The sequence below is a fragment of the Ostrea edulis genome, chromosome 5 (assembly GCF_947568905.1).
Source record: "Ostrea edulis chromosome 5, xbOstEdul1.1, whole genome shotgun sequence".
In the NCBI taxonomy this organism is placed as follows: Eukaryota; Metazoa; Mollusca; class Bivalvia; order Ostreida; family Ostreidae; genus Ostrea; species Ostrea edulis.
In genome coordinates this window covers 43,484,017-43,510,332 of record NC_079168.1, presented here as the reverse complement: position 1 = coordinate 43,510,332, position 26,316 = coordinate 43,484,017, and the positions used below count along the sequence as shown (strand labels likewise).

Below are 26,316 nucleotides of genomic sequence, written 5' to 3'. Positions count from 1 at the left end.
TAACACTAATACTTTTACAATCAGTTGATCGAAGAAGGGTGTATGTAACATTACTGTACCATGTGACTACCTAACTTATTAAAGAGATTTTTACAATCAGGGCTTAGATTTAATTAAAATAAGCATAAAGAAGACGAAATGCATGGATTTTTGTATACTTTGAAAACATGAGATGTGTCCTTTAAGATATTCAGAAGACAATATCTAATTATGTCCACCTTGACCCTTGACCTTGTGATCTCAAAATTGATAGGGTCATCTACTCCTTAGGTAGAACCAGTGTACCAAGTTTGATGTCTGTCAAGCAAAGAGTACTCAAGATATTTTGGGCAGACAATATCTTACTATGTCCAGGTTGACCTTGTCCTTTCACCTTATGACTTGAAATTCAATAAACATCATCTACTTTCTCAGGGCAACCACTGTACAAAGTTTGGTACTGTCAAGCAAAGGGTTCTTTTGATATTGAGCGGAAAGACTTGATTGACTGACAGACTGACCAACAATATGCCCCTCTTTTTCAAAGGGGAGCTTACATTTTACATTGTACAACATTGTTAAATCTTGTACATGTAAAATTTTAACATACAATGAAAGTTCTGAGTTCAAAGCACTGATTTCTAATGAAACACAAATTTGAATTTCAAAGCTACAGAAAAGAAAGATAAGAAAGAGTTAGGGTGCATCATAAAGATATACAACTGACCAATGCTTTCTGGTAAGCCATGGACCGTGTCCGTCTGTAACATTTCCCTCAGTGCTGCCTGTGTGGGCCCAGATGTGTTCCCTTCTACTACATGCAGAATCCCCTCATGTTCTGCTGTGTATGTCTCCTGCTCACTGCTAAAGTCATGTCTGTACCACATCAGCAGCTCAGGGAGGGTGATCTAAGGAAACAGGGGTTTATACAGTATATACTACATCCTCACAAACTGAAATATCGATTTAGAACTTCATCTGAATTTGGAGCCATTGGTTAATTACCAAAAATCAGGGTTCAACACCAACGCTAATCCGGTAGCCCGAGGCTAATAAATTTTGTTCTGTACTATCTGAATATCATTTACATGTATAAGTAGTCGGATAGATTACTAAAATTAGAACCCTTTATTTTCATGCAAACTTTCTCTCTACTTTCAGTTCAGTTGTATATCGTTATAAATACAATGGACTAATCTTTACTGATCGAGCTGTCTAATTCGAACATATCCACATCACTACTACACTTAGAACTTTTCATAATACATAATACGATATGAGAATCTGAAAAAATAGAGGCTAAATTTGGTCATCAAATTTTCATTTATTTGTATCAAAATTTACAAGAAATGCACGATTTTGTATCTAAATTTTTTTATCATCCCGCACCCACCCACCCACCCCCCCTCCCTCGTTGCTTTGGCATTCGGACTAGTGACCAATCAGCAGGACTATTTAATTGTAGAAATTACTATTCCTTTTGACTAGTATAGTGAAAAACTTAGTGTCAAAAGTAACAATAAATATGTTTTCTACTGCAAATACTAGCACATACTGTACTCTCAGTCGGGTCAATCTTAACCCAATGTATCAAATACTCTCTCATGGCAGACTGCAGTTGACACTTCACCAGCTCAGGATTCAGAACCTGAAAGACAATCAACTGAAGTACATGTATGTGGCAAAACCAGTACCGCAAAAGTATAAATTATATAAAAAGAAACTGATGTGGATCACATATGCCCAAGTGGTGACCAAGTCCACTCTTTCCCACCTGAATCTACCACTTACAGTTATAAATCCAAATCACTAAAACATGAGATGGTTGAAATCCTTTGAACTTTCTAAGAAGTTGAAGGCATGGTGATTTCATACAAAACATAGAAAACAAGCATTCTGTAAGTATTGCAGAGCAATACTTGTTCCCTACCAGTCCCAAAGTCAAGTTGTCTGCATAATATTCTGCTTGAATAATCATACATCAACAATTTATGCACAAGAATAACTAGACCACATAAAATAAAAGCTATATGTGACAGATTCAAATTCCATATTTTCTATGTCCAAGTGCCATAACTCAGCAAAAAATCAACAGACTGGGAAAAGAATTTCAAACTTCATCTGTAACATGTTATGGTAAAGCAATGTAGCAAATATCAAATGAATATCTACAAGTATGACAAAGAAAAAGCAGAAACTGAGTGTTTATTTAATTTTCTAAGTTCAAGGGCCATAACTTAGCAAAAACATCAACGGAAGAGAACAAAACTTGATCTGTAACTTTTCATGGTAAAGCATTATACAAATATCAATTGAAAATCTGCAAGCATTATGAAAAAAACTGGAAAACTGATTTGTTGGACTGATAGATGGACAGAGTGCAAACCTAAAGTACCCTCTGATTTCACCGGTAGGGGAATAGTGATAAACAGATAGACAAACCTAAAGTCCCTTCTGACTTCATCGGTAGTGGACTAGTGAAAACAGTTAGACAAACCTAAAGTCCCCTCTGACTTCATCGGTAGGGGACTAGTGATAACAGTTAGACAAACCTAAAGTCCCCTCTGACTTCATCGGTAGGGGACTAGTGATAACAGTTAGACAAACCTAAAGTCCCCTCTGACTTCATCGGTAGGGGAATAGTAATAAACAGATAGACAAACCTAAAGTCCCCTCTGACTTCACCGGTAGGGGACTAGTGATAACAGTTAGACAAACCTAAAGTCCCTTCTGACTTCATCGGTAGGGGACTAGTGAAAACAGTTAGACAAACCTAAAGTACCCTCTGATTTCACTGGTAGGGGACTAGTGATTACAGTTAGACAAACCTAAAGTAGCCTCTGATTTCACTGGTAGGGGACTAGTGATTACAGTTAGACAAACCTAAAGTACCCTCTGACTTCACTGGTAGTGGATAGTGATAACAGTTAGACAAACCTAAAGTAGCCTCTGATTTCACTGGTAGGGGACTAGTGATAACAGTTAGACAAACCTAAAGTAGCCTCTGATTTCACTGGTAGGGGACTAGTGATTACAGTTAGACAAACCTAAAGTACCCTCTGACTTCACTGGTAGTGGATAGTGATAACAGTTAGACAAACCTAAAGTAGCCTCTGATTTCACCGGTAGTGGACTAGTGATAAACAGATAGGCAAACCTAAAGTACCCTCTGGCTTAATGCTCCTATGTTGCAGAGTGATGAGATTCTTAAGAAGTAACTAAACTTTCATTCACATGATGAATCAGATTAAATACCATTATGAGAAAAAAGAAATACTGTAAATTAACTTTTTTTGTGTGCAAAAAGTTTTTATGAGGTTCACGAGAACCTCCTCATCATGAATATTTCTCACCGTGAACCAGTCCATGATGCCTTGTATTTATTTAAGATAATCTCGGTTCCAAAAATTAGTGGCCGTGAATCAGTTCACCACTGGTAAATCGCAAAATAAAGTTGTTACAACTAATAGTTGGTTTACAGTAGTCAAAAGAAGTACTTATATAAATCTCTATACTGCTAAACAAAATCACAAAAGGCAACAATATTTGAAGAGAATTTTAAAACTGTAAAAGATATGCCTACTCATAGCAATCTTGGGTTAAGTGAAAAATATTATTACAGTTGCAGAGCCACAAGTGAAGCATGACCGACCTGTAATGGAGGAGAGGATTCACTGCATGATGTGGTCACAAAGAGAAGTCGTGGTTCCGGATACAATGCAAACTCAATCCATGGATCACACTCATCCAGCTCTGTATAAACATATCCAGATCAGGAATCATTGATTGTAATCATAAATGAAAATCTAAACAAATGCTGTACATGGGAGATTATCTATAAACCTTTATTGTTGCATGCTATTTGTATAATATTTACCAGAAATCCTGCTCTTAAGAATATCACCAAATTCTAATGCAGGTGGAAGGCCACAGCGATTCAACGTGAATTTCAAATCAAACAGGCTAAAAAATATGAAGAACAAGCTGTAACAGACACAAAACATGAAGAACAAGCTGTAACAGACACACAACATGAAGAACAAGCTGTAACAAACACACAACATGAAGAACAAGCTGTAACAGATACAAAACATGAAGAACAAGCTGTAACAAACACAAAACATGAATAACAAGCTGTAACAAATACAAAACATGAAGAACAAGCTGTAACAGACACAAAACATGAAGAACAAGCTGTAACTAACACAAAACATGAAGAACAAGCTGTAACAAATACAAAACATGAAGAACAAGCTGTAACTAACACAAAACATGAAGAACAAGCTGTAACAGACACACAACATGAATAACAAGCTGTAACAAATACAAAACATGAAGAACAAGCTGTAACAAATACAAAACATGAAGAACAAGCTGTAACTAACACAAAACATGAAGAACAAGCTGTAACAGACACACAACATGAATAACAAGCTGTAACAAATACAAAACATGAAGAACAAGCTGTAACAAATACAAAACATGAAGAACAAGCTGTAACAAATTCAAAACATGAAGAACAAGCTGAAACAGACACACAACATGAATAACAAGCTGTAACAAACACACAACATGAAGAACAAGCTGTAACAGACACACAACATGAAGAACAAGCTGTAACAAACACACAACATGAAGAACAAGCTGTAACAGATACAACATATGAAGAACAAGCTGTAACAAATTCAAAACATGAAGAACAAGCTGAAACAGACACACAACATGAATAACAAGCTGTAACAAACACAAAACATGAAGAACAAGCTGTAACAGATACAAAACATGAAGAACAAGCTGTAACAAATTCAAAACATGAAGAACAAGCTGTAACAAATACAAAACATGAAGAACAAGCTGTAACAAATTCAAAACATGAAGAACAAGCTGTAACAGACACAAAACATGAAGAATAAGCTGTAACAGACACACAACATGAAGAACAAGCTGTAACAAATTCAAAACATGAAGAACAAGCTGTAACAGACACACAACATGAAGAACAAGCTGTAACAAATTCAAAACATGAAAAACAAGCTGTAACAGATACACAACATGAAGAATAAGCTGTAACAGATACACAACATGAAGAATAAGCTGTAACAAACACACAACATGAAAAACAAGCTGTAACAGATACAAAACATGAAGAACAAGCTGTAACAGATACACAACATGAAGAATAAGCTGTAACAAATTCAAAACATGAAGAACAAGCTGTAACAGACACACAACATGAAGAACAAGCTGTAACAAATTCAAAACATGAAAAACAAGCTGTAACAGACACACAACATGAAGAACAAGCTGTAACAGATACAAAACATGAAGAACAAGCTGTAACAGATACACAACATGAAGAACAAGCTGTAACAGATACAAAACATGAAGAATAAGCTGTAACAGACACAACATGAAGAACATGCTGTAACTAACACACAACATGAATAACAAGCTGTAACAAATGAAAGCATCAGTAACAGAGAAATGGACCTAATACAATATTCCCAGTTAAATTTAAACCCATAACCCACAGGCAATTGCATCGCTTGGGGTCGAATTTACTATATAACTCTTTATATAGTAAATTCGACCCCAAGCGATGCAATTGCCTGTGCCATAACCCACAAAGTTAACGATAACTATACAGATAACTCTTTAGACTAATACTTTCACTAGTAATACATACTATAATAGAACTGGTTGATTGGTCGATGGGGTATGGATGGTTGGATAAGTCAATGGTTGAACACCTGACTAGTAATAAATTAATAAAGGGTCCTGGGTTCAATTTCCAGTTAAGTGACAGATCTTATTCATATAATTATTCTTGTGTTCTCTCACTTTCCACTTTCTCATCCATAATGAAGTTTTAGAAACTCAACTACATAACAGTACAAAGTCATATGCAATAACATACTAGATGTAATATTTCCTTACTCTTCTCAATAACATACTTATATTACCTTACTTTTCTCAATAACATACCAATATTACCTTACTTTTCACAATAGCATACTAATATTACCTTACTCTTCTCAATAACATACCAATATTACCTTATTCTTCTCATTAACATACCAATATTACCTTACTTTTCTCAATAACATACTAATATTACCTTACTTTTCTCAATAACATACTAATATTACCTTACTTTTCTCAATAACATACCAATATTACCTTACTTTTCTCAATAACATATTAATATTACCTTACTTTTCTCAATAACATATTAATATTACCTCATTATTCCTAACAACATACTAATACATATTCTTACCAATTACATACTAATTAATATATGGTAACCCTGCTAGTAATATCATCTTACTCTTCCCAATAAAATAGCACAACCTTACTCTTCCCAATAACATACAGATATTGCCTTACAAGTGTATCTTCCCAATAACATACAAATATTGTCTTATCTTCCCAATAACATACAAATATTGCCTTATCTTCCTAATAACATACAAATATTGCCTTATCTTCCAAATAACATATACAAATATTGCCTTATCTTCCTAATAACATACAAATATTACCTTACTCTTCCTAACTGGCCAATGGTATAACAAAAAAGATGCATTCGTGTGATTTTCTCCATTTCACACATCTCACTGTAAATCTTCTCACTGAGATCTTCCGTGTTTGAGGTAGAATTTTCAATGTCATCCAAGCACATATGAAGGAACATCAGGTTTTGCAAATTACCATAGAAGCACAACTTTTCTGCTCTGGACTTTAATAAATTTAAATCTAGCTCTCTAAAAGACTCTACTCCTAACATTATATCTCTATATTCTGGAAGTCCAACTAAATGTTTGGCACAGGAAATGTCAAAAACGCCCCTTGGATTACTTTTTGCCGAGATGTCTTTCATAAGATGAGTCAACTGAGTAAGAATGTTTCTGACCACTGCCTCTGGTGCTTCTGATGAGAAAACCACCTTCCTTTCCAATGTAACCTTTGCTGCATTTCTACATGGTTCTACAAAAAATACCAGTACCCTACAAATGTTGGTGTTCTCATTATACGTACAGGTAAGTTGAAAAGAGCATATGAAACAAACAAGAAGCCCATGGGCCACATCACCCACCTAAACTTCTACATTTTCCCATATGAATTAAAAATTGCAATTGTGCCCTAACCCATCTTGCAGCCCCTTCTAGAACCAAGGGGCCATGGTATGAACCTTGAATCTACATTTTATGCATATTAATTTGGGGGGGGGGGGGTCCAGATGTGAACATACTTCAATCTACACTACATGAGGATGCTTACATGTTAATTTGACAGATTGTACACTTGTGGGTCCTGAGAAGATTTTAAAAGAATTTCTCTAAACATTCCTGCCCTGGCTTTGGCACTCATGGTTTTGACAATCAGATTAATAATAAGAAAAGTTTATTCATATTCTGACTACATACAACAAAAACATTAGCCCTGTTTACTTGAATCTTCATAACAAAAATCCCCTTCATCTAAAGATGGTCTATAGCAAGTTTGGTTGAATTTGGCCAGGTGATTCTTGAAAAGTGAAAACATAGACATACAGACCATAGAAAAGTTTTGATCAGAAAAGCTCACTGGAGTTTAGATGAGATAAAAATTGCAGTCGAGATTGCACAGAATACTTAAAAGTATAAATGTTGGTGTGCATCTAAATTTGTCTTTAATTGCTTTGAGACAAATGATAAATTCAAAGATTGCTTACCTTCTTTACAGAGGAGTTTACTTGGGATGTTACTGCAGCAGCTTTGAACAATAATCTGAGTAAGGCTTAAACTTAGTCTCTTGGCCACTTTCTCCAACCTTAATAAACATGCATAGGATATGTCATTATTAAATTGAAGTTATACAAAAGGATTACAAAAAAAAAAATTTGACAGTTGGTCATTTGGACTGACTGATTAGCAAAATATGCTGGCCAAAACAGAAATAAGGCAGTCCAATAAACAGAGGCTTATCCTCGTAGAATAAACATGTATCATTGTGAAGGTGGACAAGGAAAAGAGGTGAACAAGATAAAAGGGAGGAGGCGAAAGGAATCAGGATGGTGGAGAAAACAAGAAGGGAGGGAGGTATAGGAGGAGGAAGGGAAGTAGAGAGAGGGAATTAAGGTAAGGAGGAAGTAGAGAGAGGGAATTAAGGACATGAGGAAGTAGAGAGAGGGAATTAAGGTCATGAGGAAGTAGAGAGAGGGAATTAAGGTCATGAGGGAGTAGAGAGAGGGAATTAAGGTCATGAGGGAGTAGAGAGAGGGAATTAAGGTCATGAGGAAGTAGAGAGAGGGAATTAAGGTAAGGAGGAAGTAGAGAGAGGGAATTAGGGTCATGAGGAAGTAGAGAGAGGGAATTAAGGTCATGAGGAAGTAGAGAGAGGGAATTAAGGGCATGAGGAAGTAGAGAGAGGGAATTAAGGTCATGAGGAAGTAGAGAGAGGGATTTAAGGGCATGGGGAAGTAGAGAGAGGGAATTAGGGTCATGAGGAAGTAGAGAGAGGGAATTAAGGACAGAGGAAGTAGAGGTGGAAGAATGGAGACATGAATCCTCCTCCCTCCCCATCCTCCTCCCTCCCCCATCAGTAACAGTCACTAACATTTATATGAATCCTCCTCCCTTCCCCATCAGTAACAGTCACTAACATTTATATGAATCCTCCTCCCTTCCCCCATCAGTAACAGTCACTAACATTTATATGAATCCTCCTCCCTTCCCCATCAGTAACAGTCACTAACATTTATATAAATCCTCCTCCCTTCCCCATCAGTAACAGTCACTAACATTTATATGAATCCTCCTCCCTTCCCCCATCAGTAACAGTCACTAACATTTATATGAATCCTCCTCCCTTCCCCATCAGTAACAGTCACTAACATTTATATAAATCCTCCTCCCTTCCCCATCAGTAACAGTCACTAACATTTATATAAATCCTTCTCCCTTCCCCATCAGTAACAGTCACTAACATTTATATGAATCCTCCTCCCTTCCCCATCAGTAACAGTCACTAACATTTATATAAATCCTCCTCCCTCCCCCATCAGTAACAGTCATTAACATTTATATGAATCCTCCTCCCTCCCCCATCAGTAACAGTCACTAACATTTATATGAATCCTCCTCCCTCCCCCATCAGTAATAGTCACTAACATTTATATAAATCCTCCTCCCTCCCCCATCAGTAACAGTTCCTAACATTTATATGAATCCTTCTCCTGCCACCATTAGCATCAGTAACATTTATGGTTTTGCTGAATGACCAGCACTTTTCCACAATTCAGTAATACATATTATGTCTTCCTTGAACAGTAGCATAGCAACAATTGTTAAAAGGGTATGAACATGATTTTGATATTTAAAAAAATTAACTTAGATATTTCCTTAACAATATGAAAGTACTTGATACATGTAAAACACAGCAACAAACCCAAATTTCAACAACTGATGATGCCAAGATGTTTGAGACATCTACACTTTTCATTTTCAAAGACAAAGCATGAACCCTGTATAGCTTTACATGTTATGTGACCCAGCTTTCAAAGTTAATAGTGCCAAAGTTGACGGCTTTAGTGAAAAAAAACTTTTACAATGAAAATTTTCACTTCTTTTTTTCTTTTTTTTTTGTACATGCACCTTAAATTAATTTATCATAAACCTATGTTGAATTTTTTTTAACCTTTATGAAATCTTGGCGTTTTTACTGCCGCACATGGTATCCTGACTGTTGACTAGTGTTTGTTTACATTCCTACATAACGTGATCACATTTCTCTCACTCTGTTTATCACTAAACACTGTATTTTCAAACACAATTTTGGGAGCCAGGGTTTTATGTAAATATGAAGTGTTTTCTGCGTAGAAATCTTTTTAATTCTTTATGTCTTGACATAATGTCTTTACATTTGATATCATTACAGATTTAAATGATAACCATTTCCTCATAAATGTTTTGCAGTTATTGATAAATTAATACATACTGTGGAATCATTAGAATTCGTGGTGGCTCAATTTTCGTGGAATTCGTGGGTACCCCTCACCCACGAATTTACATCCTCAACGAGCAGAAATCATAATTACATTCCAGAGTTATCTTTCTTACAAATATATAAATCCACGAAATTACGTCCCCACGAACCCGTAAAAATCCAGCAATCCACGAAAATTGGCCCCCACGAATTTAAATGATTCTAGAGTATATTTTAATGGCCGGGAATTTGAAAAGAAATGAAAGTAGGATGTAAATACAAAAAATGAATTTCATATTTGAAAACATACGAGGATATGAACTGCGACACTTCATGCTGACATACTTTATAAAGCACTGACGTGTTTCATGAAAAGCATGCCGGCATGAAATGTTGCAGTTCATACCCTCATGTATTTTCAAAAGTGAAATTTATTTCTTAAATGAAGAAGTTCATGACAAAGTGAAGCTTATCGAGGTTCTAATAAGGGGCCACAAACTTAAAAAGTTGGTAAAGACTCTCTTATCATTGTTTGGTGTCCAAGAGTTACAAAGATTTTTAAAGAAACAATGCATTTTTCAATAAATGAAACATAAAGCCCACCATAGCACCAGAACCACTAACACAAGATAATGAATTTTAGTAGAGGTATCCTTGTTTTTCGTGACTACAAACACAGTTTGTTGTTTCGATATCCCTGAGTAAAGAATTTTTAAAATTGCATAATTTTTTAAGGTTTTGATGCCATTCCTTAAATCTGAGTGAAGTAGCGACCATGAAATTCCCAATTTTAGATTTCTTCTAGATTCTTCATGTTTTTCAGTGTCAATGTTGCTAGCATCTCATGACTACCATATAATAAATCAATGTATAAATAACCATTGAAATTATATCATTTAACACTTGCAGAGGACATAAATTCTTAAAGTAGGTAAAAATGTCAAAAAAATATCAGCAGAAAATATGGTTTAATACACGTTTTCTGAAACACTCTGAATAGATGTGTATTTGTTTTCGCAAAATGCATGGCAATTATTAAGAAATAAATTTAATTTTTAGAATACATGAGGATATGAGCTGCAACACATTTCATAAAAAGCATGCTGGCATTCATACCCTCATCATCTTCACTAGCCAAGGGTTTTCGGTTCATAAATGGGGAGTGGCATGGACTAAAAACCATTGGCTAGCAAAGATGTACCCTTATGTGTTTTCAAAAATGAAATTATTTCTTATATTTTGTCTTAGTTTGTTTTACATGTGAAATGCTTTAGGGTAATTGTGTTGACTAAATAAAGCCCTATATAAATGTAAAATAATGATAAGAAATAATAGTAAATTTACATTTTACTTTCACTTTTGTAGGAACTCCGAGCCATTAAAATAGACATAAGTAGTTCTGTATTTTATATGCGCATTGCTTACAACTGTTTTCACAAGGAAATGCCCCGTCATTTTAATTAGTAAAGATACATGCATCAAAGTAAAAAACATTGGAAATGTAAATATTACCAAATAAATATCAAACCACAATTTATGTTTCATACAAAAGGAGTAAAAAACAGAGTATTTGAGTAAATGTACCCAATTATAAATGGGTTAAGAAATTTAGATATACTTTTCTGGGAAAACTCTCAGAGAAAACATTAATCTCCCCAAGGTCTCAATTGGTCCCTCTGACAACATATGGAAGTAATTCTTGGGTATTATTAAAGAATCTGAAAATAAAAAAACAACACATCAATATACAGGACCCAAAAAAAAAATCTTCAAATTCACAAAAAACGAAGAAAAAAAACGAAAAACACATGAAGGGCCAACTTCTTGCAAAACCCGAAAAACAAAACAATATATATCTTATTGAAGATTACCACTTGACTTTGTCTCAGTCTCAGCAACAACAAAGGCCAGTCCCTTCAGGTGATCATACAGGTTCTGTAAATAGTCTCTGCTTCCTGTTGTAGATGAAGGTGATCTGTTGAATAAAAGTATTACTTATATATCAAATAGCTACAGCAAAACTAAGCTAAGACCATGGAAATGATCCATATCATTCCATATCATTTTACCAGGTCAAAGGTCAATGTTAAGGTCACTATGTTCTACTAGGTTCCTGAAATTATATTGGTGAATGTTGTGTGTGAAAATTTGTGAATTTTTACATCCAACAAGTACCAAAATTAACCAACAGTTCAGTAACTACTATATCATATAGTTAAACCATATGTTGATAATGTATTCATTTTCTTGTTTCAAGTCTAGCAACTGAAGCATTGCTGGCACTGATATGAATGCATGTAATATAAAAGTAATGCACATTTTCAATGATCATCCAATATTGAATCAATCAGTGCTACTAAAATGTTTCAAATTGTGAATTATATTTGCTGGTCCTTAATTGTAAATCAGGGTCAAAATACTACAAAAATTAATTGATAAGATATCAACTGGCTATCAGAGCTTAAGCTGACACAACATCTTTGTTTAAAGGTAGGGAGCAATAATGTTAACATTTCTGTGCGAATCCTATCATTTCAGGAAAATTTGTGTTCAATAATGGCCCAGGTATAATTGCATGCTATTGCATGCCTACATTCTCTAGAATTAAGGAATATTTTAATGCTACAAAATTATTAGGTATATGATATTAAATATATTTCTTAACACAAATTAAATAATTCTCAATGAAGCTTGGACAAATTTATCACAAGGGTACACACCTTGTCATGAAGGTACACACCCCTCCCTTTGGAACCTCTTTCTGCATCACATGAATCAAGTGTTTCATAGCATTGTGCAAAACTGGTTTGTCTGTCTGTGTGTGGTCTTCCAGTTTGGGAGAGGGTCTGGGGCTATCTCGTGGGCTACTCCTAGGACTAACTTTTGATGGGCTGAGCCCAGGACTCGCCTTCTGAACCTTGTGGATGTACCCTTCCAATGGCATTTTGCCATATAGTTGGAATGCATACTCAGTCTTCTCTATGACCCTTTTCATTTCGATTAGCATATTAGCATATGTCAAACAGTCATCTGTCACAAGAGGAAGTGTTGCAGTCTGTAGGAATGTCTGAATGCTATGTTTGTACAGTATTGCCAAAATATCTTTCTGTGATGGTTGTGTAGTCAAGTCCATTTCTCCTCCAAGCTGAAGCAAAGATTCAAATATGTTGATAAGACAAGGAATTCCATGGATTCTGTGATCAATTTTCTTTTTGTCCTCTCCAATAGAAGCTAAGACTTTCTGAGGTTTAACCTCTGTCCTTGTTTTGATTATATCAATGAGACTGTTACAAGTTTCCCAGGTTTTACAGGAAGTGCACAACATGTCAAATAAAATCACCATGTGCACCTTACTTTGATCAAAAAGTTCGGAATATTTCACTGGTAGAACGTGTCTTGATTTTGGACTCGGAATCATGGAAAAGCCTTTCTCTGACAGAATTTCCTCTGCTACACTATTCACAGACACAGTCGCTACACCTGCTGCTGCCACAGATGCCAAACCTTTCATGGAAAGTTTTCCTGGCTTCAGAGCTTGGCTTTGCCCTGCAGGTAGCTGTTGGAGTTTCTTTGAGCACTTGGAAAACTTCTCAGCAAACTTGACTTCATTTGCTTGAGGAGTGTCATCAAGTTTTAAAAGCTACAAACACATAAATAAATCATTATTGGATAACAATTTTAAGATACATTGCTGGAGTATGATACATAATGTCACAATCGACAGCAAGAGGAAATGTTTTCCGTGTATTGTTGAGCTGCCTTTGATTACAAATCTACATGAACTGGGTTATCACAGTATGCAAGATACGACTCAGAAACAGATAAACTACTAAGATCTGATAAATGGACAAAGAAACAGACCTTGATGACTTCAGCAGCATGCTTGAAGTGTTGTTTGCGGATACACATATTTAGAAGAGTTTCTGGTGAGGACAGCATGGTGGATATAATCCCTAGTTTAACGGGAGTCTTCCGGGACTTCTGCTCCGATCTCTGTCGCTTCCTCCTGGTCTTTCTTCGTGACTTGCCATCTTCATCTCTTGGGTCTATTTTCAAAGAAGTATGAAAATTCAGTTTAAATAGTAATGTAAGAGTACATTTCTAACATGATATAAATGAAAATTCATATACATGTAATGCATTACAGTCACATAAGGACACATGCATTACCAGTGGCGACGTTTTCACTCTTGTTTGTTAGTATGACATGATATCTCTATTTGAAACATTTAACACAGATTTAATTAAAATTCATGGAAGGATAGACCTTCAGTAATGAAAGAAATGATAAATTTTTAAGTTGCACCTGGCACTGGAATTGTGAAAAATTCATGATCAATTATATTAATATGGGATCAAAATATTGGTATGAATTAAATTTGGAGGGATGCATTCCCTGAATCATTACAGTGTTTCTCCTATTTCTGATATAACGTGTTTCATAAAGTTTTCACAAAACTCAGGTGTACCTTTCGAAGATGAAGAAATCCTCCTTGTTCGTTTGTTAAGACCATTTTTCCGTTGCTGTGAAAAAGCCATCTCTTCATCATTCTCTTCCAGTGAAAATGGCAGTGGTTTGGCTAGCACCTCCCCTAATGCTTGTGGAATCATTTCATGACAAACCAACTGAAACCTCCACTGGGCTTCACTAACAAACTGCTGTAGCTGGGTCAAGTGTCTGTGTAAGGCATCTTTCTCCACACTTGACTGAACCAGACGTGAAAGTGGTTCCTCGAGGCTAATATCAATCAGAGTTTTCACTGGTTTTCCTGAAGTTTCCTTTTCCTTACCATTCATTTGAAACCTAGCAGAACTTAGATCAACAAGGCATTCTTTCAGTAATGAGAGAATGTCTCTTACAAGATATTCATTACACAGAAAGCCAAACTTTCGACAGCTGCTTGTACTTCCAGTGCTAATTGTGCTTCCGTTCTCAGATCCCCCTTTTTGCAGGGTTAATTTCTCCTTTAAACTATTCAGTCTCTCTAAATACGTACTCCTACTTTTATCTTGACTTGCAGATCTATCCAGCCTTTTTGATTTGACCTCTGGGACATTCTCTTCAAAAGGTTCATCATAGCCACCTGTAAAACTACCGCTGACATCCTCTGGCACTTCTTCACTCATGGGTCTCTCATCAACACTTTGTGAAAGTGATGAGGTACTTTCCTCGGACAACAAACTCTGACTCAGACTTTGAGGGCCCACAATAGTCTCACTTCTTCCTCGTTCATCCTCATCTTCTGTTTCACTATCAGAATCAAAAATTGCTGAAGATTCCTGGATCTCCTCATGTGAAAGAAATAGTAATGAAAATATATTTTCCAAAATCTCCATCCTGAATGCCAATGGCTGTAACTTGCTAAGATATCCTTTGGCACTATGGAGTTTCTGAGTCACATTCTTTGTGTAATCTTCCTGAAAATTATAACCCGAATCAGACATGCCCAAATCATTTGAGGACATGCTTGATATCATATGTTCCAATGGACTCAGAGAATTAGATTCTTGCACGGGATGAACTAGCTTTTCATGAGTACATTCAGCACAAAAATACACAGCATACATGACATTTTTTATTGCACAATATCCGGTGTAGATTGAAAGATCTCTTCGCCTCTCTATATGAACTTCATCATTTTCTTTGTCTGTTGCAAATCTCACAGATTTTGTAGCCTTGCTGGAATCTGAAATAAAACAATTTACAATGCACTGTTCATTATTCTGTTAATTTTTGGCTATTCATGCTTTTAGGGTGGCTCATTACATCAAATTTTATTCAAGAGCTCGTTAAAACACCTCATATGAAGTAATGATTTCACCATCGAAAGAGTGATACACACCCTCCATTATTTTATACAATTTTTTGTGATGTTTTCTGGTATAATAAAAAAGGTATTTTGTTTACAAATAAGAGATCATAGAATGTGAATTGATACATGAGATGAATAGCTAATAAAACATGCCTAAAAGACTCAGATAGATGTTCTAATTGTTTTAATAAAAAAATATTCAAGAAAGTTGAAAACATTATTTGCTAATATTTTTTTCTAAATCTACAGCTAAATACATTTTTTTTCAATAAAACATGTCAATTAGGGAACAAAATATATTGTACAAATGTAATTTAAAAAGAAATCGAAATGGCCAAAATTCAGAAATATTGCAATTTTTAAAATTTGAACCAAGCCTGATCAGAATTATAAAAAAGTAGTCATAAAGAACATTGTAATCAGAAAACTACATTCCCTTGATGTGAAATGGTTTAAAGATTAAAAACATAAAAAAAAATTATAATATATATTTGTCTAAAATATCCCTTTTTCAAATAACACATTCTTGAGGGTCTTAGCCATAGATTTGAAAAATATCTTTTCGAAAAAAAATCACAAAAAATTTCCTATACAATAATTGAAAGCTTGTATCACTCTTTCAATAGAGGAATCATGCTTCATACAAAGAGCTTAAACAAGCGATTAAATAAAATTATAGTGCAATGAGCCACCTTTAACATTAAGTGATAGACAGTGAAGATAAATTAACCTGGGTTGCTCTGGAGCGGACTCATATGTAGCAGGTTCAGCACCTCCTCTTCATCCAGTGAAGCCAGACGAGTGGATTGGTGGAGCACATACAACACAGAGTGGTTTTCCAGCCCAGTAAACATGTCAGCTGCCCTCTGATGTGAACTCATTTGGCCCTTCTCAGCTGTGGGTAAAAGTGGCCTACAAAGACCCAGATGAAAAAACTGAAAAATTAGCATTTATATTACACACAATAATAGAACTATAAAGAATTTCATATTTTAGCACATACATAAATAGTTCTCTTGCCTTCAACACCACAGACATCAAAATATGAAACACACTGGACTAATACTCAACGCTACAGGGTTTCATCCATATTGGGACTGTATTATTAGTTACACAGTTAGTTAGTGACCTGATACGGAAAAATACATGGTGTGAAAAGAAAACCTGTATCGTAGGGAAAGCCTCGTCCAATACGGGTTTTCTTTTCACATCACGTATTTTCCGTCTCAGGTCACTAACTAACTGTGTAACGAATTTATCACGTCGAAGACCTCTAACTGTATATGTGGGGGTCTATATCATACAACTTAGTAAAATGCCTTTATATTAAAGATTCGTTCACGGCTGCAAGTCGAACCCGACAATAAATTACTCGCTCAATATGGATTTTTCTCGCATGATACAGTTTTTTTCACGGCATCATGTGACCAAGATCTGACCAATTAGATTTCAACCATTTTGTCTGAGGCGTGATAAGGCTGAATACAAGTCACGAGTTTTAACATGATTCATGTTTCACCCGAATACAAGTTACTGGCTACACTAAATTCCTTTGACTTTGATTTTATCAATATTCATAGTGTAAAAAGCAGGAAATGCAAATCTGAGAAGTATAGCTTTTTGTTCACCCACTTAAAGCTACTCTTGATTAAGTAAACCCAATTAATTGTCCCAATAAGAGATGGATGGATGAAAAGACAGACAGACATGGTGAAACTAATACACACCAAAGGTTGTTTGTGGGGGAAGATACTGGGAAATTTACAGAAATATCACAATATCACAACTACCAGTGACCATATCTCTCAAAATTGACCAAATCCATTTAAAAATATCAGGTGCACAGATTTACATAGTGTACAACCTTTCAAAAATGTTCAGCAAAAAGTTCATGAACATGCAGCCTTCAAAAATATCTACAAACAAAATATGTTGACGGATGGATGGACATTCGGTCATCAGATGGATGAAGTGAAACCATAAAAACCCCTCTGCTAAAGAACTAGATTCACAAACCCAAAAATATGGCCCTTAAAATATGTAAAAATAAAAGTCAATGTTTAATAGGAGTACCCATTGTGGTCACAAATACGTATCAGGGTTAAAAAAGTTAGATTTGATAAATAGGAGCACAACTAAAGCTAATACATACTAGAACTGGATATGGTTCTCTATTTTGTCACCAAAAATTGGTTATTTTGATTTTTCCCATACTGCTCTCAGCTATCCCCAAATATTTGAAGAACTTTTATTTGCATCTTTTTTTTTCAAAAAACGAGTATTCCAGATTGATCCTAAATATTACGTTCATGATGCGCTGGTGGTGAAAAACTTAAATTTTACAGATAATATGGCAGATTTAAGTACGTGAATGGAGAAACAAAATATGTTATATACATTGTATGGTTTGTTTTAGATCAGTGTTCATTTTAAAAGCAAGGAAAGTTCCCTCATCTAACAATCGTTCCAGTTAGAGCTTGTTTCGCCCCTTAATGCATATGCTCATTTTCAATTTTGTGGGAGGTAATAAATACAAATACATGTACAGTATTTTTATATTATAGATACTAAGAAATTCTATACAAACTGTGACAAATGATACACATGTATTTGTGCCTCTAAGAATATGACTGTTGAAATAGAAATGACATACTTGGTTCTATCTAAACACCACTTGATGAGGTCAATCTGGTAAGACAGCTTACTACATGCACTCTCTAACACTGGATGTGAACTCTTCCACTACAAACATTAAATAAAAACACTGCATTAAGAATATCCCCACGGTCCTCGTAAAAGGCATAAGACCATGAAGTATTTTTACCTGGATCAGGCTTTAACTAGCATCCAGTTCTGAGTCATATACTGTAAATAACATTTTATTTAAAACAACATTATTTACGTGTAATTTCATGAGACTAACCATTTGCAAAAATTTAGTTCTCTCAAATAAACTCTTGCACATAGAAAACTTGAGCCATAAATAATGATTTGCGAAAGTTAATTGTCTCGTGAATAAATACATCTTTAGTATATACAGGACAAGCCACATTATATTTCAACCTAGGGTTTTTTTACCCCTTGCAGGACTTTCAACTGCAAGTTCAGTGTTGGTCAATGGCACCGAATGTATCAGGAAAGGAAAGTTTATGACTAGACTGGGAATCGAACTCGGGACCCCTGCATTACTAGTCAGGTGTTCTAACCACTGAGCCAATAAAGCCGATATCCGCAGTCTGTATAGCTCATACCACTAAACATCACTCAGGCTGTCCAGCACCCTTGGACAAAAAATAAGGGCAAATTTTAGGGGTAAAATTTTAAAAAATTAGGGCTAAATTAGGGCTAAAATTAGGAATTTTTAACCAAATTGTGGAAGTTTTAATTATTTAAAAGGACTTACCTTGTCAAATTTGACAATAAAGAAACTCACATGACACACAAATAAGATGTAAGTACAGGAATTTTTTTAAATTTTGCCTTTCACTGCATCAGCATTATCTGAATAAGAACTGCAATCTACGTTAATAACACACATTTTGTATGAATGCATTTTGATTTTTCAAGACTGATAAAAAAGTAGGAATTGACATGAAAAATAAGGGCTTTTTTAGGATTTCCCCTTGAATTTTACATTTTTTTTAGGAATTTTAGCAAAACTGAAAAAAATTAGGAATTTTAGGGCCGCTGGACAGCCTGATCACTGTATCCACAAAAAAAAAATAAGGTATTGCAAAATAAATGATTTACAGTAATTAATATATAACTTATAAATGCCTCAGACACGAGAGAGAGAAAATTTAACATGTTAATTCAAGTGTTTTTAAAACAAATGCAGTAAGTATGATGATGGAGCATGATTGTTTAAGGTTAATTGTATTGTGTTGAATTTTTTTACTGTCAAAAGTTCATAATTGGCAATGTAGGTCTACAGCATGCAGGACTCCCTGTCCTTCGATTCCACACCAACTACATGTATAACCATTATGTTGAAACTTAAGTTTTCAGTACATTAATCAATTAGATATCATAATACCTGTTCTGTTTTCAGGGTCTCCAGTAAAAGCTTTGCTTGGGGACAAGATTGGCAGTAAGACCAGCCATGTAGAAGAAGAAATGGTCTCAAGTGATCATACTTTGCTGATACTAGAAGCTGTCCCAGTTCCTCAAATAGTCCACGTTTTATCAAAATAACTGCTGTACTCTAATAAAATAGTAAGGGTTTGTACAAAATATACAATGTATCAGGAATTCTAATAAGAATATTACAACTGTTGTGCAGCCGCCTCCCAAACACAACAAAATTCCACAAAAATTGTAAAACCGATTCTCTCATAAAATGCTAGGCCAATAGGCCACATCACTTACATAAGCAGATGCATATTCAGTTAAATTCTCAATCAATATTGTTAACTCTCACTGCACAAAGTCAAAGTCAAATTTACAATACAACATAACATAAGGATGCTTGCACATTATTTTGACAAACAGTACACATAAATGTATTGTGTTTGAGGAGGAATTGTTTTAAAAAATGTTCCTTTAAATTCCAACAAAGAGAATTTAAACCCCCACTAAAGGACTTTGGTTTTGCCCTGGACCCAGCCATGGATCACAGTTGGAATGAATTTGGTTTTGCCCTGGACCCAGCCATGGATCACAGTTGGATTTGAGTCTACACTACATGTGGATACTTGCATATGAATTTGACAAAATTGAATCATTGTGGTTCTTGAAAAGCTTTTCAAAGAATTTTCCTATAACATGTTATGTACATAACATATTTATATGTAAAACTTAAACCCCATACTATGACCCAATCTTGAATAACTTGAAATGCTTTTGACTAGTTGTAACCTTGTGGTTCCTATTAAAGAAGATTTTTTTAAAAAAAGAAAAGAAAAAATTCTGATAAATTGAACAAACTTCACTGTAGATATGAGGAAGCTTTTGTAACTTTTCTGGTTCAGAGGTTCTTGAGATTATTTTTTTAAACATACCAATCTAATTAGAATCAGATACTTTGTTTCTTTCAAGAATGTTGATACAGTTAGAATAACAAAATTAAATCCTCATTACCCAAGGATGCCTTTTGTCAAGATTGATTAAAATTGGTCCCATGCATGTTGAAAATTCAGACTGAAAAGTGTAAACTTCAAGACAGTAGACAGGCCAAACTTTGAACAGAAAAGTTTATTTAAAGTTTCAGCTCAGGTGAGCTAGTAATCATTACCACAGCTAAGTGAAGGAAATGCTCTTTGTTGTTGTGACAAAGCAAAAACATTCGATGCATTCTTTCTTTTACATCCTGTTCTTTTGATATTTTCAACATGACCTTCATTTCTTCTTTGACATCATCATCTCGAAGATTTGCAGGAAAAGCAAAGGTCTTCACATAAATTTCATGCTCTAATTTTAGAAACTCCTGTACCAAATAATCATCATGTCCCCCAATCAGACCTGACAGAATGGATTTTCTTTTCAATTTGGGTATTTCTCCACCTGATAGTTCCAAAAATCTGCCAAAGATCTCCCTAATTTCTGAGTAATTTTCATAAGGATGAGGATTGAACAATGAAATAATCTGATACAAAGTTTGCAGGTTATTATCCAGAGATAACATCGTGCTTTCCCCTCCACTCTCTGCTTCAGTTCCTTCTGTATCAAGAACTGGGTGAACAGGTCTGGAGATTTTGTCCAGAATACTGCTGATGGCTTTAATGTATAGCATCTGTAAAACTTTGTTATTCTTCTTGTATTGCTCATGGTCAGACTTTGCATGTAGAGACTGTATAAATCTGTTTCCTAGGACTGGATTCTGCTTCAGAATGGACATCAGTGTCTGTTGAAGCTGTGTGGTCAGCATACGGGGAGAGTGCCCCTGACTATTACCCTGACACTCAAGCTGCAGGACATTGTGGTGATACTGATACAATTCCTACAAATATACATACAAGTAAGTGCAACTTATCATTTTAATATGTTCCTTGACAAATTGTGTACAAAAATATCTTACACAGCGATTTTAGTGTTGCACTTGAATTTCATCCACTTACCTTGAGTATTGTTGAAGGTATAGATTTACATGTTTCATACAACATCAAAGAAAATTCTACATCTTTTTGCAGCAGTTCATAATCCCTTTCCTTAAATAGAATAACAATCAAATACAAAAGTGAATGCAACAATATGAAAATTACAACCATAGGTTTCAGTATTTTTTCAATTATATTTGCATGTTTTAACATTTAGCAAGTAATGATTTAATAGTCATTTTGTTTTCCTTTAAATTACATATGAAATGAAGCCCATGGTCCAAAACGCCCATCTGAGCCACCTTGGTGTTGCTGTTCTTCAGAAGATTTCAAAAATATCTATAACCTCTTTCTTTCCTCAAAAAATTTTGACCCCCATATCATAACCCAACTCTGAGCACTGAGGTCATGACTTAACCAAACTTGAATCTACACAATATGGGGATGCTTCAATATAAATATAACTAACATGGTCTTACTGTTTTGGGATATTTTATTTTCAAAATTATATACCTTCCAATGTCAAATGCCTACATCCCACCCTACCCCCATCATCCATAGATTACCATGTAAAACTATGATCCCCTATTGAGGCCCCATCCTACACTCTGACATTATGAATGGCACTGTTACGCTAGAGAAAAAAGATATTTCATAATAATTCACATATAAAAGTTTGTTCCCCTATTGTAGCCCCAACCCATCCAAGGGGCCCTGATTTAAACATTTTGAATTCCCACTCAGTAGAAGCTTTCACATAACTTTATCTTTCCTAGTCTAGTGGTTCTTGAGAAGATTAAAAGATGCCACCATATTTTCAATATTTTTAAATTTTATTTTCTTTTGAAATGATGTGGCCCTTCATGTGAGCAATTTTGAATCCCTATTATCCAAGGATGCTTTATCAGTTTATGGTAAGTTTGGTTGAAATCGACCCTGTGGTTCTCGAGAAGAAGTCGAAAATGTGTAAAGTTTATAGACAAATGGACATCTGTTTGTCCGCAGGCAGACAAGCAGATGGACAGACAAATGGACACTGGACATCAGGTTATCAGAGAAGCTCAGGTAAGCTAAAAACTGATGACTGTATAGCGTAAAAACTGATGACTGTGTAGCGTAAAAACTTGTCTGTGTAGCGTAAAAACTTATGTCTGTGTAGCGTAAAAACTGATGACTGCGTAGCGTAAAAACTGTGAACTGCATAGCATAAAAACTGATGACTGCTTTAATAGTAACATTACTTCTGTTTCACTCTGTAGTGTCTTGTATTTCATCAAACAAAGCCATGACAAGCGTAGTGATGACCCAAGTCCTGTACCAGATTCACTAAAATAAAAAAAAAGTGATTTTAAATACACAGTGTATGTATCAAATCGGAGTCAACCATCTCAGTATATACATATTACAGTATGATTTTCAAAGCAATTCATTGAGAAACAAGAAATTTATAGAAGTTTTTATTATCATCCCATCAAAATTAAGCATGTTACAATTAAGTCTTGATATATATGAATTCAAGATAAATTTCCTAAGATTATAATGAAAAATGAGAAAATAAGAATGAGCCTGAAATAGAAGGTCTAAAAACAGTGCACGTGCATACACGCACATGCCAAACTGAATCTAATTGACACATATGCGTGTGTACTTCTGAGTCAGCACAATCAATCATCTTTCATTCAGGGTTCTTGTAGAATGAATACCTATAATGTTACTATCACTCCATTTTTCTCATTCATAAGTATCTAAATATCAGCCCCTCAAAAAAAATCATATAAGTGCACATGAGTATGACTCAGCAGTTTTGTTGGTGTAATTCAAGAGGCTTTTGTATCGTATACCTACAGTAGGAATTTCATAATGTTTGCATCATTTATAACAAAGTTATGGTGATTGTGAAAGTGTCAAATCAGAATTTAGCAAATGTGCATGCACACAGCAGCCAGTTATATTGAACATAACAGATGGTAAGGACTATCGAGATACACCTGCAACAAACATTTCAAAAGATTTTGATGAAAAAGTGATCACCCTTCAAAGAATTGAACCTTAAAAAGATGATGCACATGTATTTCTTCTTATACCAGTCAATTATACATATTTGTATTATCTACCTAGTAGGCTGTAAATACCATCTCATTTCCTTTACAGTGAAACACAATTATAACGAACCTTCTGGGTCAGCAAAAAACAGTTCATAATAACCAAATTTCGTTATATCCAATACAATTTTTGTTATTTTCCTCTCATACAGGAATAAGTATAATTTTGCAATAAGTGTGAATTCATTATAAGCATGTTTAACTGTAATACAAGCTTTCTGGGAACAATGCATCTGTCATTCAAGTTGGCTTTTCTTTTTTTTTTTCTCTTTCTCAATGAAAACCAATCCTTTTATGCAGATCTGATGGTTATTGTGTTATACAGGAAAGTAACCAGAGACAGAAAATTTACAAATTTTAACAGAAATGTGGAATTAATATAATCATCTGATTACTGAACCCTCATGTCTTGGAAGCTAGATCTGCAAAAAAAGTAGGAAAGTAGCAAGTGCATTACAGTATATTTTCTCAAGTAATGCATTACCATTACTTGTAATGCAAAAATGGCTAATTACACATTACACCTCCCGTTACACTGAATTGGCTGTCATTACACATTACCATAACCCCAGGCCTGGTAGCAACATCAGCTGGTGTAGATGAAAACTCACTTTTCAATACGGCTTCCATTCTGACTCATCACAATATAAGAACAGTAGTAAGACAGAGCTCCAGATACTTTTTTGATCCCCTGGTTTTCAAATCAATGAGTATTTTGCTTTCCAGAAAAAGCCAAAAGCGTATTTTATTAATTTACTGATTATATTTGCTGTTTTGTCAGTAATACAAAATTCGATCACTTACTCTAAATATAATCAGATACTATGTGACCAAGTGTCTGACATATTAAGATTTAATACCTCATGATAAATTTCAAAATCCCAATGACAATGAAGAGTTTATGATAAAAAGAACTACAAAGGATTTTCACCCATAAATATACAAGTTTTTATTAAATGCTTAGGAGCGGCTTTTCAATAAAAAAAACTTTAAGTTAACGTTTAATGGAAGACGTATCCTTTGTCCGGTGACATTTTCTGTACCATGTTTGTAGCAACAATCAATTGTCTATGATTGATAAAACGTCAAGTTTTTTCCTGTGTTTTCGACCGCACTCTACCTCTTTAAGAAAGAAGTATAACAATTAGGCTTATACATAATACAGTTGTTTTGAGTTATCTCTAACCCATCTTTCAAAATTGTCATTGTCATCTAAACGTTTTTATAGAGATAATATTTCTGTTTCATGTAAGAAATACCGCCGCGGTGGCTGAGAGGTTAGAGCATTCGCCCCACATGCGGAAGGCCAGGGTTCGAATCCCAGCCGCGACAGACCTAAGTCGTTAAAACAGGTAGTGACAGTTCCATCGCCAAACGCTCGGCATCAGGTGTGAATGTTACGAGTCCTCAGAGATGACACAGTAGGTGTGGCATGCTAAAGAACCCTCACTGCTCAATAGCAGTAAGCATAGACCTAAATTTGAAGCCCTTCACCGGTCTTGGTGACGTCTCCATATGAGTGAAAAATTCTCGAGTGAGACGTTAAGAAAGAAACAATCAACCAATCAATAAATTTCATGTAAGATCAAGCACTGAGCTTACCTCAATTCTTATGAATAGGTAATTCGTACTTAAATTATTCTATCATACATCCGCATTACTTTAGGATTGTGAAGCGTATTTACATTTGCTAATGCATAATTGTACGCCCGATTGTCAACTTAAATGCATATTTGGTAAAAATCAATGAGTATTTACGCTCTTATGCACCTTATCTGGAGCTCTGGTAAGAGTTTAGGGAATCTCAGATTATAAAGTACCACATTGGGCATTTTAAGCTCATTGTGGGGATGAACAATGCAGGGGGGAAAGAAAAGGGTGTAAAAGGGGAGAGTGGGAAAGGAGAGAAGAAATGGAGGAAAAAAGGGGAGGGGAAAAAAGAAGAGAAAGGGACGGATTTAGGAAGATTGTGGGAGGAGAGGTGGGGCCTCTCCAAAATACATGTGTTGCATGCAATGTTCATAAAAGTATAGGAAAAAGTACCTGCGACTGAATGGAAACTGGACAACATCGTGTAAAATTTCTTTTAAGTTAACGCCAACACATATCCCTTCAGAATGTAACTGATCGACACAAGCCTGCGACAACTCCCACTCGCCTCTATGCAGATGATAACAGAAATATTTGAAAAGATTTTGGATCGAATGGATTCTCTCCTCACCAATTCTAAACAAATAGGAATCACTACCATTCTCATCACTTTCCATATCAAATAAAAATGTCTTTGTTAAAATATCATTCACATTTGCAGCAGAAAAATCTAAAATTGTCAACAACACGACTGGAAGTCGCCATTTTGTAAGTCACATGAGAAGTCGACCTTTGAACCAAATGACCAATAAGACTTCGTTTTACATG

General features: G+C 35.1%; 1 protein-coding gene across 2 annotated transcripts in view; it reads right to left on the bottom strand.

The window, feature by feature from the left end:
- Nucleotides 1-26,272, bottom strand: part of LOC125650430 (zinc finger FYVE domain-containing protein 26-like) — a 56,227-nt gene extending 29,955 nt beyond the window's left edge. Inside the window, exons 1-18 of one of the 2 annotated variants that reach the window (XM_056164528.1) lie at nt 25,942-26,272; nt 23,038-23,122; nt 21,818-21,907; nt 20,995-21,699; nt 19,798-19,965; nt 18,415-18,503; nt 16,492-16,673; nt 14,418-15,635; nt 13,810-13,994; nt 12,669-13,588; nt 11,820-11,923; nt 11,567-11,666; nt 7,697-7,794; nt 6,525-6,969; nt 3,857-3,942; nt 3,632-3,732; nt 1,535-1,627; nt 707-887 (exon numbers count right to left, since the gene is read on the bottom strand). In XM_056164528.1, coding sequence (XP_056020503.1) covers nt 707-887; nt 1,535-1,627; nt 3,632-3,732; nt 3,857-3,942; nt 6,525-6,969; nt 7,697-7,794; nt 11,567-11,666; nt 11,820-11,923; nt 12,669-13,588; nt 13,810-13,994; nt 14,418-15,635; nt 16,492-16,673; nt 18,415-18,503; nt 19,798-19,965; nt 20,995-21,699; nt 21,818-21,907; nt 23,038-23,122; nt 25,942-26,165 — 5,074 coding nt within the window. In that variant the 5' untranslated portion in view covers nt 26,166-26,272. The remainder of the gene's footprint in view (nt 1-706; nt 888-1,534; nt 1,628-3,631; nt 3,733-3,856; nt 3,943-6,524; nt 6,970-7,696; nt 7,795-11,566; nt 11,667-11,819; nt 11,924-12,668; nt 13,589-13,809; nt 13,995-14,417; nt 15,636-16,491; nt 16,674-18,414; nt 18,504-19,797; nt 19,966-20,994; nt 21,700-21,817; nt 21,908-23,037; nt 23,123-25,941) is intronic. The other variant, XM_056164529.1, reaches the window with a different exon arrangement.
- Nucleotides 26,273-26,316: the final 44 nt, after the last annotated feature.